A 15,033-nucleotide genomic window follows, 5' to 3' on the forward strand; every position below is an offset into this window, starting at 1 on the left:
TTTAGACCCCTTAAGCTCAGGACCACTGAGAGGCATTGCTCCAGGTCAGCTTCTGGGCAACTATTCACTAGCTGGCAATTACATTGCTGCTTTAAGAACTGGCACTGAACTGCCAGGCAAATAAAAAAGCATGTATCATGCTTAAGGAAACACTAGTCCATGTCCAGAAGAAATTGAGAAGAATGCATCAAATTATCGCCTTAAGAATAAATGACCTAACCTGAAAAAAAATAATGACTTCTGACTTTTTTCTCTTCTTGGGCAATGAGGCAATTTTGGAAAAAACAACCAGGCAATGACCTGAGATCAGGATGTGCAGTACAAGAGACAGAACAGGAGAAGCGAGTAGACAGAGTTCTCACAGGACTTCTTTTCATGATCAGGTACACAGCTGCATCTCCCCCTGTCCCTCTTCTGAACTGTGTGATAATCCATTTGAACAGGTATCTAGCAGGACGAAAAATATGAAATAGGCTAGAAAATTAGAGAAATTGATGGTAACAGCCACCAAAGAGTGGAATTTACTGCAACAGGAATTCCACATGAAATGGATTCAGAGGATAATTTCTTTCTCTAGGCTCTGTTCACAGCGCAAGCTATAGTATTGGTTTTATTTCTGAGACAGAAATTACCCAGTTAATAAGTTACAACATTTTAAGTAAGGGATAATATGAAAATCCTATAAAATTCTACTTTGGTACTATTAAAATGTCCAAGGCATCTAGTATGTGTTCTCTCAAGACAATAGTTAAGTTCTAGGAAGTTTTTATAAATTTATCTGCTCTTTGCTGACAGAATAAAATAAAAGATTATTTAAGTGGCCAAGTTCTTAAATTTTTACTAAGTATCTTTAAATCTGCCTATAAAGAGGTCTGTTTCTTCTAGTAATGCAATTATTGTTAATAGCTGTTTTGATCCTAAGAAAGAAAATCTGTTTTGGCTGCAGTGGAATTATAGTTATTTAAAACACTAAATTCAGCCTTCCACATTAATATCAACACAAAACATTTCAGTTTCTCATTAATACCATTACATAAGCACTTTTTAAAAAATTGTACACTTTATATTTTTTACTATACATAAAGACAAGAGCAGCTATGAAAGTTTTCCACTTCTGCCATTATCTCACAGCAAGAAGATAATCCCTGTTTTTCTAGAAAGATTGTAGGAGTCTTTCTAAACAGACAGGCAGAATGTGTCTGTCATGACAGACTATATCAGTTGATATTTTATTTCTGGAGCAGATGAAGGTTAATAATCCAAAGTGCTTATCCAGCCTTCTCTAACAACCTTACCTGGGAAAATACTTGGGGTGAGTCATCAGAATCATCACCCTGCAGTGGCCAATGTTAATACAGAGCCTGTATTGCTGGCAAGAGCTGAGCACACAGCACAAACATTTTCTGCGCTGAGTTTAAGAACACTTACGTCCTTAGTCGGTCAATTTTTTTATAATAATCTAAAAAAATATTGTCAAGAATGTTGCAAAAACAGAACGTGCACTTATTTAGCAGAATATTCACACAAAGCTAAAGCTAATTTTTTTTTTAAAAACATAGTGGTAATAAAGGATGAGTCTATGAGTAACACCCAGTTACTCATAGTAACACCCAGTTATTGATTAATAGACAGAAAATACCAGATCATCCACCCACACATCAAAACAACATGTACTTAAAACAGTACATTGTAATGAGTGACTCATGATAAACTGTACTCCATACTGGACAGATAAAAACTGTACTTGTCAAATTAATTATTATTGTTAAAGCCATGTTCTCCTCACTGTTTTTAAATTTCCCTTGTGTCCAGTGCAAACACCTCTGCATTCAAAAGAGCTGAATTTAGTCCTCACATTTTAAAAGATAAAAATAAAATAAAACAAAATAAGCCTTTGGAAATGTTGACATTTTAGTATTCATAATCAAAAGACAAATTCCTGAACTAGATACGTTTCAGCAGGTAGATGCGATGACAGTTTTCATCAATGTATTAAGTAGTTACAAATCTCTGTTCCCATTCAAGTTTGCAGTAAAACTTTTACCAACTTGAATGAGGGAAGTAAGAATAATCCAACCTAATGTACTGAAAATCCTGTTGCTAATTTTCAAACAGTTTAACAGGAGGAGTGTTCATGGTACCTATGTATTACTACATTATTTATTGTACCATTTGGCTATTTTTCCTTTCAGTGGTGACATAGAAGAGACTGCATAGTGTTGAGCGGCAGCTGACATTTAAATGTTGCTTCTAAACCACCTAAGATTTCTCATTTAAAAATAAATTTGAAAGTTTGGAAAAAAGTAAATAAGCCTTTAAATTAAATCAATTTTACTGTCAATTTTTGCCTCATACAAATTTTTTTAGACTATCACTTAGAAACAAGACTATTTCATTCATTCATGGGCAATACTTTGGCTCCATGTGCATTTATATAAGTAAGAAGAATTTTGGACCTCCTTTCTATTACATCTATAAGCTTCTCAATTCCTTTTCTGCCTCCTTGGCTCTCCCAATATATTTTGTCAAGGAACAAAGACTGAAGTAACTTCTCACGTAAACGCTGGCTCCTCAGTACTGAAACTGCAGATTCAGGGAATCTGGAAAAGCACAAAGAAATTAATCAGCTTTGCCACCACTCTGAATTGCAATATTTATGTTGTGGTTTAGCAATCAATTCTATGAATATACACTAAGACTCAGCAAAGGAAGTCCATGCATGCCTAATCACATGCATGTTAATTGTATCTCATACAGCAGTGGAATTACTCATACATTTTTAGACTCATCCTGTGAATGTCTTGGTTTGTTATCTATTCCAGTAGCTCGGTATCTCATGCTCAAACTGGAAAGAAATTATCAATTTTTTTACAAAATGAATAACTTAAAACTTACTCATTGATTCCTTGTAGTATTTTGAAGTCAAGATTGTCCTCGTTTCTGTCAAAGAAACCCTTATTATCTATAAAGGTCAAGTGCCTTCGGTCATGCCTTCTCTGTACTATGTGCGTCAGGTCAACAGAATCTTGATCACTACATTTCAGCTTCAGTCCTTGCTGCACGCAGGAATCCTCCTTGAGAGGTTTGAATCCACAGCAGTTTCTGTCTAGTCGATTATAGATCTGAGACAAAGTACAGAATAGTGCCAAATGAAAACAATGTCAAAGTGTTTGGGGCGAAATGTCACTGTAAGACATCACTCACTAACACAGCTGCCAGGAAAGCAAGCTCAGGACAAGTATAATCAAAGTCAGGAGTGAAATGGTGTTGAAGACCTGGTCCCTATACTTCAAGTACTGTTGGAAGCAATTTCCCTGCCTGTGTATTTTATCCATTTTATAGCCACGATTTGTTATGTTAGTAGAAATTCTTTGAAAATAATGGAACAATCCCACTGTGTAACCAGAATAACAATATGGTAAATACAATTCCAATTTTTTCAGCAGGCTGTAGGTTTTTTACATTTTCTCTGCTAGAGAACAATAGAAACATCACAGCCTGACACACAGGGGGGTCTCCATTTTGTGAGGCACATTGGACTAATAGTATGCAAAATAATTGAAAAGATTAGGAAGGGGCACAGCAAACCATCTGAAGCTAAAAAAGGCAAGAACTAAGAGTGCATTTATAATCACGGAGCAATCTCCCTGAGTTGCACTGTGATATATACTTTAATGACATGATGGTCTAGGCTGTTTTTTTTCCCATGTGAGCCCCTGCTTATTCATCACGCAGCACTTAGCTGGAAGGAATACATCTGGTCTAACTTTAGTGGTGTAAATGTTAAGTGTGACTTAGCTGTTTACGTTCCCTTTCATAAACAATGACAAGAATGAGGCACCCTCAGAGCAAATGATGCCATTTTAGGATAACCATCTAATACAAGAATGATAAATGACTCCTTGAAAGCACTTCCACCCCTGTTGACTGCATGAGAGTAAATACACAACATTGCCAGGGCCTTGAGTGCACAAATAGGCTTCAATTGCCCTAAGCACCCTCACCTAGGACCTCCACACACACATGCTTTGTCCATGAGCCCAGGAGCCCTATTTAAGCACATGTCTCCCACTTCTGAGGCTTTCTAGAGGGGTGCATCTGTTGCTTGTCATGCTGCTTCTGTCTTGGTGCTTGGGGTTCCTGCTTGTTGGCCTTGGAGCTGTCTTGACACCTTTTCTGTGCCTGATGCTCCCTGGGTTGTCAATGAGACCTGTGGCTTTCACCATCTTTCCTGCTGGGTTGACTTTCCCATTGCTGCTGGTCCTGCATGTCCTGCCTGCCCTGGGCTCCAGCTCATTCCCCCCAAGGGATGCTCTAAGCATAAAAACATTAATGCTCACCTAAGCTGCCTAAAATTACAATTTTATTCTCATGAGACCCCAGTGAAATGAACTGGTAGGACTCTTCTCCTGATTTAGAACCATGTTGTATATTGAAAAGGCCTCCTAATTTTGTTCATCAAACAGAAGTCTGACAGTAGTTTTGTTTCTTTTTTAAATGTAGGACTGTTGCCATTGGTCTTGGTGGCAATGTTTGTTTTCAACTGCAAAAATCCTTATGAAAGGAACAGATTTCTTCTTTTTCATGAGCAACACTGAGCATCTGCAGGCACTGGAGCCTCTCTTGCTTCCAGTGCTGTAGCTCATGGGTTCTCTCATTCAAATCATCCAAAGGCTTTGCTGAAAAATGAAGAAGAGGCCTTCTGGAAAGATACCTTTGATTTATAGCCTTAATTCATCTGCACCACATTTTTTACATGGATTAAACAGAAGAGGAGATCACACTCATACAGTCAGCCTCTTCATAATCTCTCGCATCATTTTGGTGTTAGGATAGAATGATGGGACACTCTGGAATTGATGCTGCAACCTTAATAGTTTACCATTGTTTTTTGTCATATATATTTATGTACATGAAAGGTCTAAACTTCCAGAATTAAATAAGCTATTCTACATTTAATGTTCTTATTTTGCTGGAGTTCTTGTATAGGCAAGTGAAGGTCAGTTATAAGCATTTTTCAGTCTGCTCCTATGTTTTATAGCATTTGAAACCAGAGATTAGGAGCATCTATTATGAACACCAAAACCATTGTTCTGAGGGAAGTATGTTTAATAGAGAATACTTTTCACCATTATTATTTATTTCTCAGTGGCTCATGGAGCACAGATGCCCTTCTTGGCATTTTTTTTCTGTCTTAGGGTCTTCATGTTCTACTGCTGATAAACTTGTAAGTTAAGTCTAAGAGTACCCAGATAAATTTTACTCTTTAAGAACCGTAAAACCGACTTTCTGGTATGCACATTCTTGTCTGGTAGGCAACTACCAGCTACTGTTAAAAGAGTAATTTGTTACTTTATTTCATGTACAGTTCACTCTGGTTGTATCTTATTTTAACTGGGTAATAGGAGTTCTATTATGAAGATTAAAAATTTGTCTTAGGAGACCTTAAGAATCAACACAGAACTCATGAGAGTTTTTAAACTGTTCAACAAGAAGACAACGGTATGAAAACATTAACTCTGTGACACAATTTGTTCTATTCCTACAGGGGTATTATTACTATGTTTAGCATCAAAGTAATCCACATATGACTTTATACCCATTTCTAACAATTACTTGCTCATAATAGGACTAAATACGGAGTCATTAAACAAGTGACAATCTATTTTTAGAGAAGAATTGAATGCTCTGTTTAACATAACAAGTCTGCAAAACTGTAACGCAAAAAGAATCGGGAACATCCATTCATCCTAGAACAGGACTGCAAAGGACAGGGATATGCTATGCATAAGCCAAATCATGATTTTTATATTTGAAGAAACGTAACTCTATAAAAAGCTGAATTATATGAACAATCAAACACAGTGCGTAAAACCAGTGCTTGCTGCAGTTTTAAATAAACTATTAAGTGCTACAGGAGGGTCAGTCAGCCCTTGTCTGGCAGGCAAGGACACTTGGAAGTAGTGCTGTATCTCAGGAATCCATAAAATTATTCTCTAGCCAGGTAGTTCAGCTCAGTCCTTATTAATACAGGGAGTGTATTAATATTCTACTACATAATTGCTGTAACTGTAGCCACACATTATGATACCACTGGACAGAGCCCTAGTTTGGTGTTATTTGGAGAGCTAATGATTATGTGCAATACCTAACTGAGGCACAGCAGCCATATCATTCATCATTTGCTACTCTACTCTTTCCTTGTTAAATCACTGCCTACATTTTTTAAAGGAAGGAAAATTTGCTACTACAACTGTTATCCCGATCCAGGTTTCAGCTGACCAAAACCACTTAAATCACCCAAGGGATTTGGAAGGTGCAGGAAAGACCACACAGTAAAAACCCCAGTGTTTTATGGTTGTGGACATAGCCAAGAACTATGTTTGCAGAAACAAACTGTATGCCTGCCTCAAGGTGAGGGTAAAACAATACGTCTCAAGACAAAAGCCTTTTCTTCCTCTTTTAGAAAGTGAGTCAGCTGAGTTTCTGATTTCTTTCTTTGATTACAAGTTCCATTTTGGATATTTTAATCAAAAGAAAAAAACAGAAATAAGTTCAAACTCTGCAAATACATTTCTTTGCCATTTTAAAAAACAAAAGGAAATAAACTAAAATTAATTTTCTAGGAGTCCAATGTGTGCTCATGTCATTTTTGAGGCAGGTAGTTGCACTCAGTAAATGTTTTACCTGCAGAAGAAAATCAAAGAGTGCCATCTTGGACCACTCATGGTGATGGATTTCAGTGCAGCCCCACTCAGCTTTGGGGACTTTACCATTCTGCCAGCATTTCTGCTTCAATATCTGCTGATATTGCCCCCAGGTTAATCTCACTGAAGAATGGGTATTATTATCTGTTGGACCCAGTGAGGAATCCCAGAGAATAACAGGACGGGCTTGACCATCTGAAAAAGGAAAACCAGATCATCAGTATAGTGCAACACTGTCAGGTATACCTGATCCTTCTTTAGACTTCGCCTACACATCAAGAATTATACTCTTCTACAGAAGTGGCAGGAAAAATGGTCAGGGACTAATAACTTGATATCCTTTGGTTAAAGTGGTCTTACCCCACATGTAAAACCACCCACTGCAGGAAAGGAAGAAGCACAAACATCATAAACGTCTTCAGTTTACAGAAGGCTTTCTCTGTTTGAAATAAGATAATAATATACAAAAATCATATACTAAACCAGACTATTTAAAAGTTTTTACATAGTTTAAGAGACTACAATGCCATTGTGAATCAGCAATGTAATCTCCCTCTGATTCTAGTGAACTGATGATGATTTACAAGAGCTGAATACTTATGCTAAAGATTTTTTTGCATAATGGCATAGAAACACTAAAATAGTATACTCGAAGTGGATTTATTTTGTTATCCTTAGTATTTTAGGCCTATAATGTATAATTTCACAACTCTGAAATTATATATGAGAACACTAGAGAGTGTCAGCTTAGCATGAATTAACACCTCGAAAAGTTGATTGTGGTTTGCCTGCTTTGTTTTTCTTTTTATTTTTAGCCAAGTATAACATAAGATCTGCTTTATATAGCAGCTATTTTGGCCAAATTATTTGATTATTCTGTGTAAAGAATATTCTGCTCTTCTGTGAAACTAAGTCAAGGGTCTTAGCTTTGGTGAATTCAAGTGTTCAGAGTTCTTAGTGGGACGAAGCCTTAGCAAAGAAATTAAAATGAGCTTTCCCAGTATAAGAACTGATAAATATATTTCACCCAGTATCAAGTAACAGGCACATCTATCTTCTTAGGAAGTGGAACTCTCCTTTTCATCGCTGATGTAGTGGTGCTGCTGCCTTAAACTGTCAAGGACCCAGGAACAACTGTGGCTTGGATACACATTAGAACAAAGAAATCCTTTGTATTTTTGTGTGTAGACAGAAGATTAAAATATGATGTCTCTGTACAGAGAGGAGGAACCATTTAACTGCAAAGCTGTTATTTACTAAATAGCAAGTGTTGGAAGATGTATAAAGCTTTAAAATTTATTTATATTCACCTTGAAGGTCAATGAACCTAAAGCCCACACTCTTGCACAATTTATCACAGTTAAATGCAGCCCAAACTGTCTCTTTGTCTTTCACATGCCCATGGAGCCAGAGATATATCTGAAAAAAAGCTTTCAGAAACTTGCATGAAGGCAATGAGATCCATGGCATCTTCTTCTCCAGAGGCAAATCAGGCAGAAAATAGCACACAGAAAACAGTTATCAGTACCAAGGGCAAGGTATCAGCACCACCCTCCACATTTTCCTTTGGTGAAAAGAAGCACTGAGTACTCCTGAAAATCAGGCTTCTCCTATTGAAATGCCTGAATAATTATTTAGGAAATTAATTTGGGAAATCCTAGCAATTTCCCCATCTTTCTTGCCCTGGCTCCAACAGCTACATTTTAGATGACTTTAGCCAAGGCAGGTCTTTCTTTCCAAGCCAGTTGGAGAAAGCACTGGGAATTGTCACAAAAAAAAAAAAAAAAGGACAGCTTTCTTCAAGACCAAGTCTGATCTATCATTTTTATATCTCAAATAACAACTTATGTAACTATTCATTAATTCTTTCACAAATCAAATACATAAATGGCCTTCTAACAAAACAAACTTCTCCTGTCTAGGGACATGATAAACAAAGGTAACATAAATACTTGAAAAATATTAATATCTTGCCAGTTTCCTTTAACATACAAAAACATTTTAAAAGACCAAGCCTAAATACAGGAAATGTTTGCATTTCAGAGGAAGTGGGAGCAGAAAAGATGAGCCAAAATAAAATCTTTCAACTCTGTAATACAAATTGAATTACAGGAATATGAAGCAGCAGCTTCAGTAAAGAGCAGTGACTCAAATTTTTGACACTTGCAGGAAAAACATGACTATGCTGAACTATAGCAGATAAGGGGTCTGATTCATAGCTGCATAAATTGGCATGAACCCACTGAATCAGTGGAGCTCTTCTGATTCAAACCTCATGAGGACAGGACTGAAGTTAATGGAATGGTGAAAAGCAAGGCCTGGCTAAGAATTGGAAATTCCAGTTGCATGCAGCCAAAACTGATGCGATTGAACACACTTAGAATAAGCCCAGTATGTTCATCAGCTGCTTCTTTCCTAATCATCTTTATATATTAACGCAAAGGGCTACTGCTTTTTTGTTGCTGCAGCTGCATTGCACTGAATCTTGCACAAAGCTGATAGACTTGTTTTTCTTTTCATCTGAAATTTTAGATTGATACACTTACTTGACTTTCTAAAGATGATTTGTAAAATTGTATGGGATTTCTCAAAACTTGTGTAGGAATGAGCTTTCCATTAAGTCATATACATTTTAAAATATCAAAATATTGCTAAAAACTTCTTGGGCCTTCAGGAGCTACCGGCTCAGGATACCCTAAATTAAATAAGCTAACAGAGGTGAAACCTCAGGCTGCTGAAACTACACTACCTCAAGGCACTCAAACTGCTTCATGTGCAGTTAGGTAATGGATCACTGCAGGGCTTCTTCAATGTAAGTGTCATCTTGGACATCCACACACCAGGGCACTTTAAAAATAGTCTGCATGCTTTTTAACAACTAAGATGCTCTTGCAAGTGATACTCTTCTATCTTGTGCTCTGACTTGTATCTACATCATTTTTTCTGACTTCCTTGAAAGCAGACATTTCAAAGATGCCCATGGTAGCATCACTAAAAAGAGCAAATCTTTCATGAGGGATTTAAAGCCTTTTCTCAAACTTCTCATAGTTCACTGTAAAGCAGTACAGCTCACCACTGCCACATCTGGAAGAAACAGTTTAGTTGCCCATGTATTAGCAAGAGGGGGTAATTTAGTGTGGAAAGTTGAGGGGGACTGACATACAGAGCATTACTTGAATTTTAGAGCTTAAGTTCTGAGGGAACATAGACAGGAGCAGAAAGCAGAGAGACGTTAGGCCATTTATTTTTCTTCCCTATGAACCTTTTTTGCAATGTCTGTGTCCTGCGCTCATATGGACATCAGAATTAAGGAATACATGAAATGTGTGTCAGTTGCTCTCTAGGCTGTGAACTCTACCCAGCAAAATACTGGAAATACACCCTCTGGTACCCCTCTGAGAGGTACAGCACTACAGTACAAGTTGTTTGAGTTGACAGAAAACAGGATAGATAAACTGAGGTGGTTTAAAGCATTCTGAATGCATGAGGCAGTGTTGGGTTTTTCTTATCCTTTACCCTAACATTAGTGATTCATAATATCTTTGGCTACTTTTGAATAACTCTCAGTGGGGTGGCAAGGACAGGCTGATAGTGCAGGGTATAACATGGAAAAGCCTATGCCTCCATTTATCATCATGTAGAGGCCAGTAAAGCAAAATGACAAGTACAACCAGTGGAGCTATCTATCACATGTCATTCATCTATTTGCACTAAACCAACCATGAAAGACATTACTCAAAGGAAGAGTTTCTTGCCTGTTGTAGGAAAAAAAGTAGTTTTAGGAAAATAGTGGGTTCAACCTTTAGCTGAAACAAAAAAAAAAAAAAAGTCCAACTGCATCACTGCATCATATACACCTGTGCTTATTCTTCTCAGCACAGGATAAAACATAGTTAGGAAAACTTACGAGATCAGAAAACTGGGAGGAGGAGGAGGGTTTGTCAGCACACAGTGGTTCAGACCCTCAGCCAGTGGTACAATAAAACTGCACAGCAATAGCTGCATATTTTGAAAAAAAAGCTGAGTAAAGAGCCCAACCTTGTTGCTATGACCCAAGAAGCTGGAGTCCCATCCCTGCAGCTGTCAGCTGCACCAGAGGAGCGAGCCTGCTCCAGTGCTTGCTCCCCCTAACAAACACTGGCATCATCCTGCCCTGCAAATGCTGTTGCTGAGCTAGAGGCAACACGTGCAGTCATTTCACTTTGCTTCTGCACAAATTAATTAAGGTAGGGTTGTGACACCAAGCAAGATCACTTTTGTCTTTTCTGTTCCACAGGGTAACCAAATAATACCACAGTCCTGTGGTATTAATGTGTTCATTCCAAAACTCAGACAGGCAAGGGTCAGCCTCCATTTTCTCCACAAGAGAGACAGTTTTATGATTATTTCTTGTTGTTTTACTGGCTCATCCTTTGTTTACAGGTGTTTTGGAGCTCTCAACATTTTTCATGACTTGTAGGTAGCAATGGGAGTAATGAATGACTGCTTGTGTATGCCCAGAATCATGTTCTTTTAGCCTATAACACAGAACTCAAAAGGGCTTTGCCCACCTTTACTGTCTTATGTTCAGCTAATTAATTTCAAAAATAAGAGGGGAAGTGTTGGCATACCTGATTTTTCATCCATGTTGAAAAACAAGATAAACCATAAAAAATTCACAGTTAAAACTTAAAATGGTTTACAATAAGTAGGGAAGACTAGGGCAGCAGACAGAGGACTTGTATATAGTATTTTTCTGGACTTTAAAAAAAAAAATCAGTGGGGGATTTGTGGGACTAGAGGAAACAGAACTTGAACAAGGATTTACTAAGCGATTCTTTGAAACTGCTTTTGACAAAATGAATGACAGTTTTGAAAAGCCCATTTTTTGAAGATTTTAATGCTACATCAAACATGTCTTGTTATATCACATCACAACTGAGGCAAGTTAAAGGGATGTGTTGTGGAGAGAGATATATCAGCCCAGAATAGTGTACATTCATACACACATGCATAGTCTCTAATCCTGCATTGCTTTCTTTCCCATATGAATAACCATGATTCACAGAAGCTGCTCTATAAAAAATAAAACTGAAGTGCTCATCTATTCTTAAATGCATATGGGTTATAGAAATGAGATCATTAATTGTTCATATTATTTTTAAGAATATATTTTTGCACTTTTTCTCAACACAGATGTTTTCCAGATTATGCCAAATGCAAGCATGTAAATAGTAATGAGTTCAAGCAGACCTTAGACATCTCAGCTCCAGCATATTTCCAGGCTAAAGAAATGGAGACAAGGTATAGTAACTGTTCCAAATGATCTGTTCACCCTTTAGCTGGAAAAAATTAAGTGAGACCAAAATAATGTTATTTCTCTCTTCATCACCTAGCAACAGTCTTCTTGCTATAGGAACATAACCAGTTATGAGGAAAAGAAAATTAAAGAGGGCCAAATGACACTCTCTGTCCCAGACAGTCCAGAACATACTGTAAGGTGGCAGACACTGAGCAACACAATGCACAATTAGCCTAATAGCAGTTTTCAGAGGCTGGCAGTTTGTCATCTCCAGAGCCACACTGTGCAGTTCCTCCAGCAGAACTACCTTAATGCCTTATGACAGCTCTATAGCAATAATTCTTGGTCCTAGAAATAAACTATGCATAATGTATCTTCTCTGCAAGTATGAATAATATTCAGAAGCCTCCAAACTGTTGTTCATTCACATTGCTGTACAGGCTGCCAAATAGAAGGTTTACAAAGCAGTAAGAAATTGGAGATCATTGGGTCATCTTCCTGCTATCAGACTTTAGAAAGTCATTCTTTTTCTTTTTTTTTTTTTTGAGAAACGAGACTGATGTAAAAGTATTTGGTATAAGCTAATTTCAGCTGGGAGAAATGAACTGCAAAAACATAGCTAGCCACTTTAGCAATGATTCATTAAAATGCAATGTAGTCTTTTTGGATTGTGATTAGTGACTGTACTAAAATAGCAGTCAGGCTGAAGACATATTTAACAAGAGAGCAATGTTAGAAGTAGCCTTCTAACTCACAGGTCTGAAATCTACCTTTAATTTCATTAAAGGATAAAAATCAAAATTTTAATTGAAAATTTTATACCAATCATGTAACAGGCACAAAGATATAGATATAGATATAGATATAGATATAGATATAGATATAGATATAGATATAGATATAGATATAGATATAGATATAGATATAGATATAGATATAGATATAGATATAGATATAGATATAGATATAGATATAGATATAGATATAGATATATAGTGTGTATTTCTTTGTCTGCATAATATACACATGTGCAATGAACCTCAAAATGCATAGTAGGATTCACTGCAATATAGTACTTTTTTAATTACCAGGTAGAGGGAAGCACTTTTGAAAAAGAATTCTGTTTCCAGAGGTATTAGTTCCATGATATTAGTATCAAGCTTCTGCAAGAAGGTTCCCTACCTTTCTGAGTAGGTTATCTGATTAAAAAACCTGTTCCTACCACCTCTTTGAGTAGTAAATACTTGTGCTCACTTTCAACATTTTATTAAAGTCAAATCTAAAAGATGACAAAACTTTAAAAACTAACTAAATAAATAAATAAATAAATAAAATTGAATCACAGGGCATTTTGGAATTTCTGTCACCAGTTCCACTTCAGGCAGTCTGTACAATGTCATACGATCTACAGATGTCTCCCTCATTTTTTTTTTTCTCTCATTCCAGACTCTCACAGAGGAGAAACTGTTACTGCTCTCAGCAGCTCAGTGGTATTTGACCTAAACTTTAGGGTGCTGCATCCTTCAGACAGGATAATTGCACTGCAGAAATTACACAGATACCAGCTTTGCTTCCCTGTGATGATGGAGTTAGTTCTCAGGCTCACAGGAATTAAAGGTGGCTGCTGCCTTGTGGTTAACATGGGAGGGGGAAGGAAACCTCAGCACCCCACCTGCAAGCTGAAAGCCATGGGAATGCGTTACCTTGGAAGAACTCCGACCTCCTGCTCACAGAAGGTAAGCTCCTGTTCAGCCCCAAGATCCTATCCAAATGAAAAGCAAACACCTCACTCATGTCGAGGGGTCTTTTGATGATGCCACACTGCCCCTGGTCACAAGCATCTCCTGTGGTGCTGGGACCTCCCGCAAATACTGCCAAGACTGCTTTGTGAGCAGGTACTTCTTGGATGCTCTCTATCCGAGAATCTGCCAGTATGCGCATGTTTAGGATGTCGTCTTTGCTCAGCCAAGAGGGAGAGCTCTCGCTGTAAATCCTGATATTGCTCTCCTCAGGCTGGGGCTGTGCCTTTATACCTCCAGAAATTCCCTCAGGTCTCCAGTGACCCCTCTCCCTGATTGCCATTTCTTTACGCCTGTGCTCATCCAGTTGGTGCTTTCTTGCCTCTGGAGCTATTGCTGGTCCCCTTGTACCCACAGCATACATGGCCCTCCTTGGCTGTTGGTCAAAGAACTCTTCTTGGCCCATAAAAGCAGCTTTTGGAAAGTGCTGCCCGTAGGACAAAGGAGTTGCATGTTTCTTCCTGCGCTTTGGCTTCACCGTGCCTCTGATGTTGGCTGGCTTACTGCGCTTGGACCGCAGGGTGATATAAACTACATTGGGTGGCAGCGAGGTCCCATTGCCACCAAGCTGGGGTTCCTGGAAATTGGGTGGTGACAGGGTGCCATCCAGTGGGATGCCCAGAAAAGGAGTTTGGGCTGCATCTTGGAGACTTCTGGAACTGATCTTTTGGTGTCCTCCTTTGTGCTGGGGTAAAACATGACCCACTTGACTGACAAGGAATCCAAGGTAGATCACACACGCCGTGCCCACTAGCAGATTCCTCCTTGTCCTTGGGCGCCTGCAAGTCCAGAGCCTCAGCACTCGTGGAGGGCACAGGCAGCAAAGAAACAAGTTTTTGATTTTACTAGGCTGATCAAAGGTGGTCATTTCTCTAGTGAATCCACATGATGAAAACAGCATAAAGTCTTCTGTACACTCCAGCCAGGGTGATGATGCATGGTTTCCCTTCCACGATTTCTATTTCTCCTTTTCCAAATAGCTTCCAGCATGGGTGATGGACAGAGGCTACTGATATGCCTGGGAACGTGTTTAGTACTAAGGATGCTGACACTCCACCTTCTCAAGCTGTTAAATTCTTATCAGCCACCATAGGGGAAGTGATTGGCTTGAGAGAATGAATGGAGCCAGCTACGTAAGCAAAGTTTCCTGAATTGTAGTCTAAAATATCTGAAGCTCTCATTTGCAAACTGAAAAAAAAAAAAAAAAAAAAAAAAAGTGAGTAGCAGCTTTTCATTTCACTTACAC

At 38.1% G+C, this 15,033-nt stretch overlaps 1 protein-coding gene across 1 annotated transcript; it reads right to left on the reverse strand.

Annotated features, from left to right (window-relative positions):
• Positions 1-2,392: 2,392 nt before the first annotated feature.
• Positions 2,393-14,688, reverse strand: GASK1B (golgi associated kinase 1B; the record flags this gene model as incomplete). Its single annotated transcript, XM_080344441.1, has 4 exons — positions 2,393-2,600; positions 2,896-3,122; positions 6,688-6,902; positions 13,692-14,688. The coding sequence occupies 4 exons, from the start codon at positions 14,686-14,688 to the stop codon at positions 2,393-2,395; spliced, it is 1,647 nt and encodes a 548-aa protein (XP_080200567.1).
• Positions 14,689-15,033: the final 345 nt, after the last annotated feature.

The sequence above is a fragment of the Nesoenas mayeri genome (genome assembly GCF_963082525.1).
Source record: "Nesoenas mayeri genome assembly, chromosome: 4".
In the NCBI taxonomy this organism is placed as follows: Eukaryota; Metazoa; Chordata; class Aves; order Columbiformes; family Columbidae; genus Nesoenas; species Nesoenas mayeri.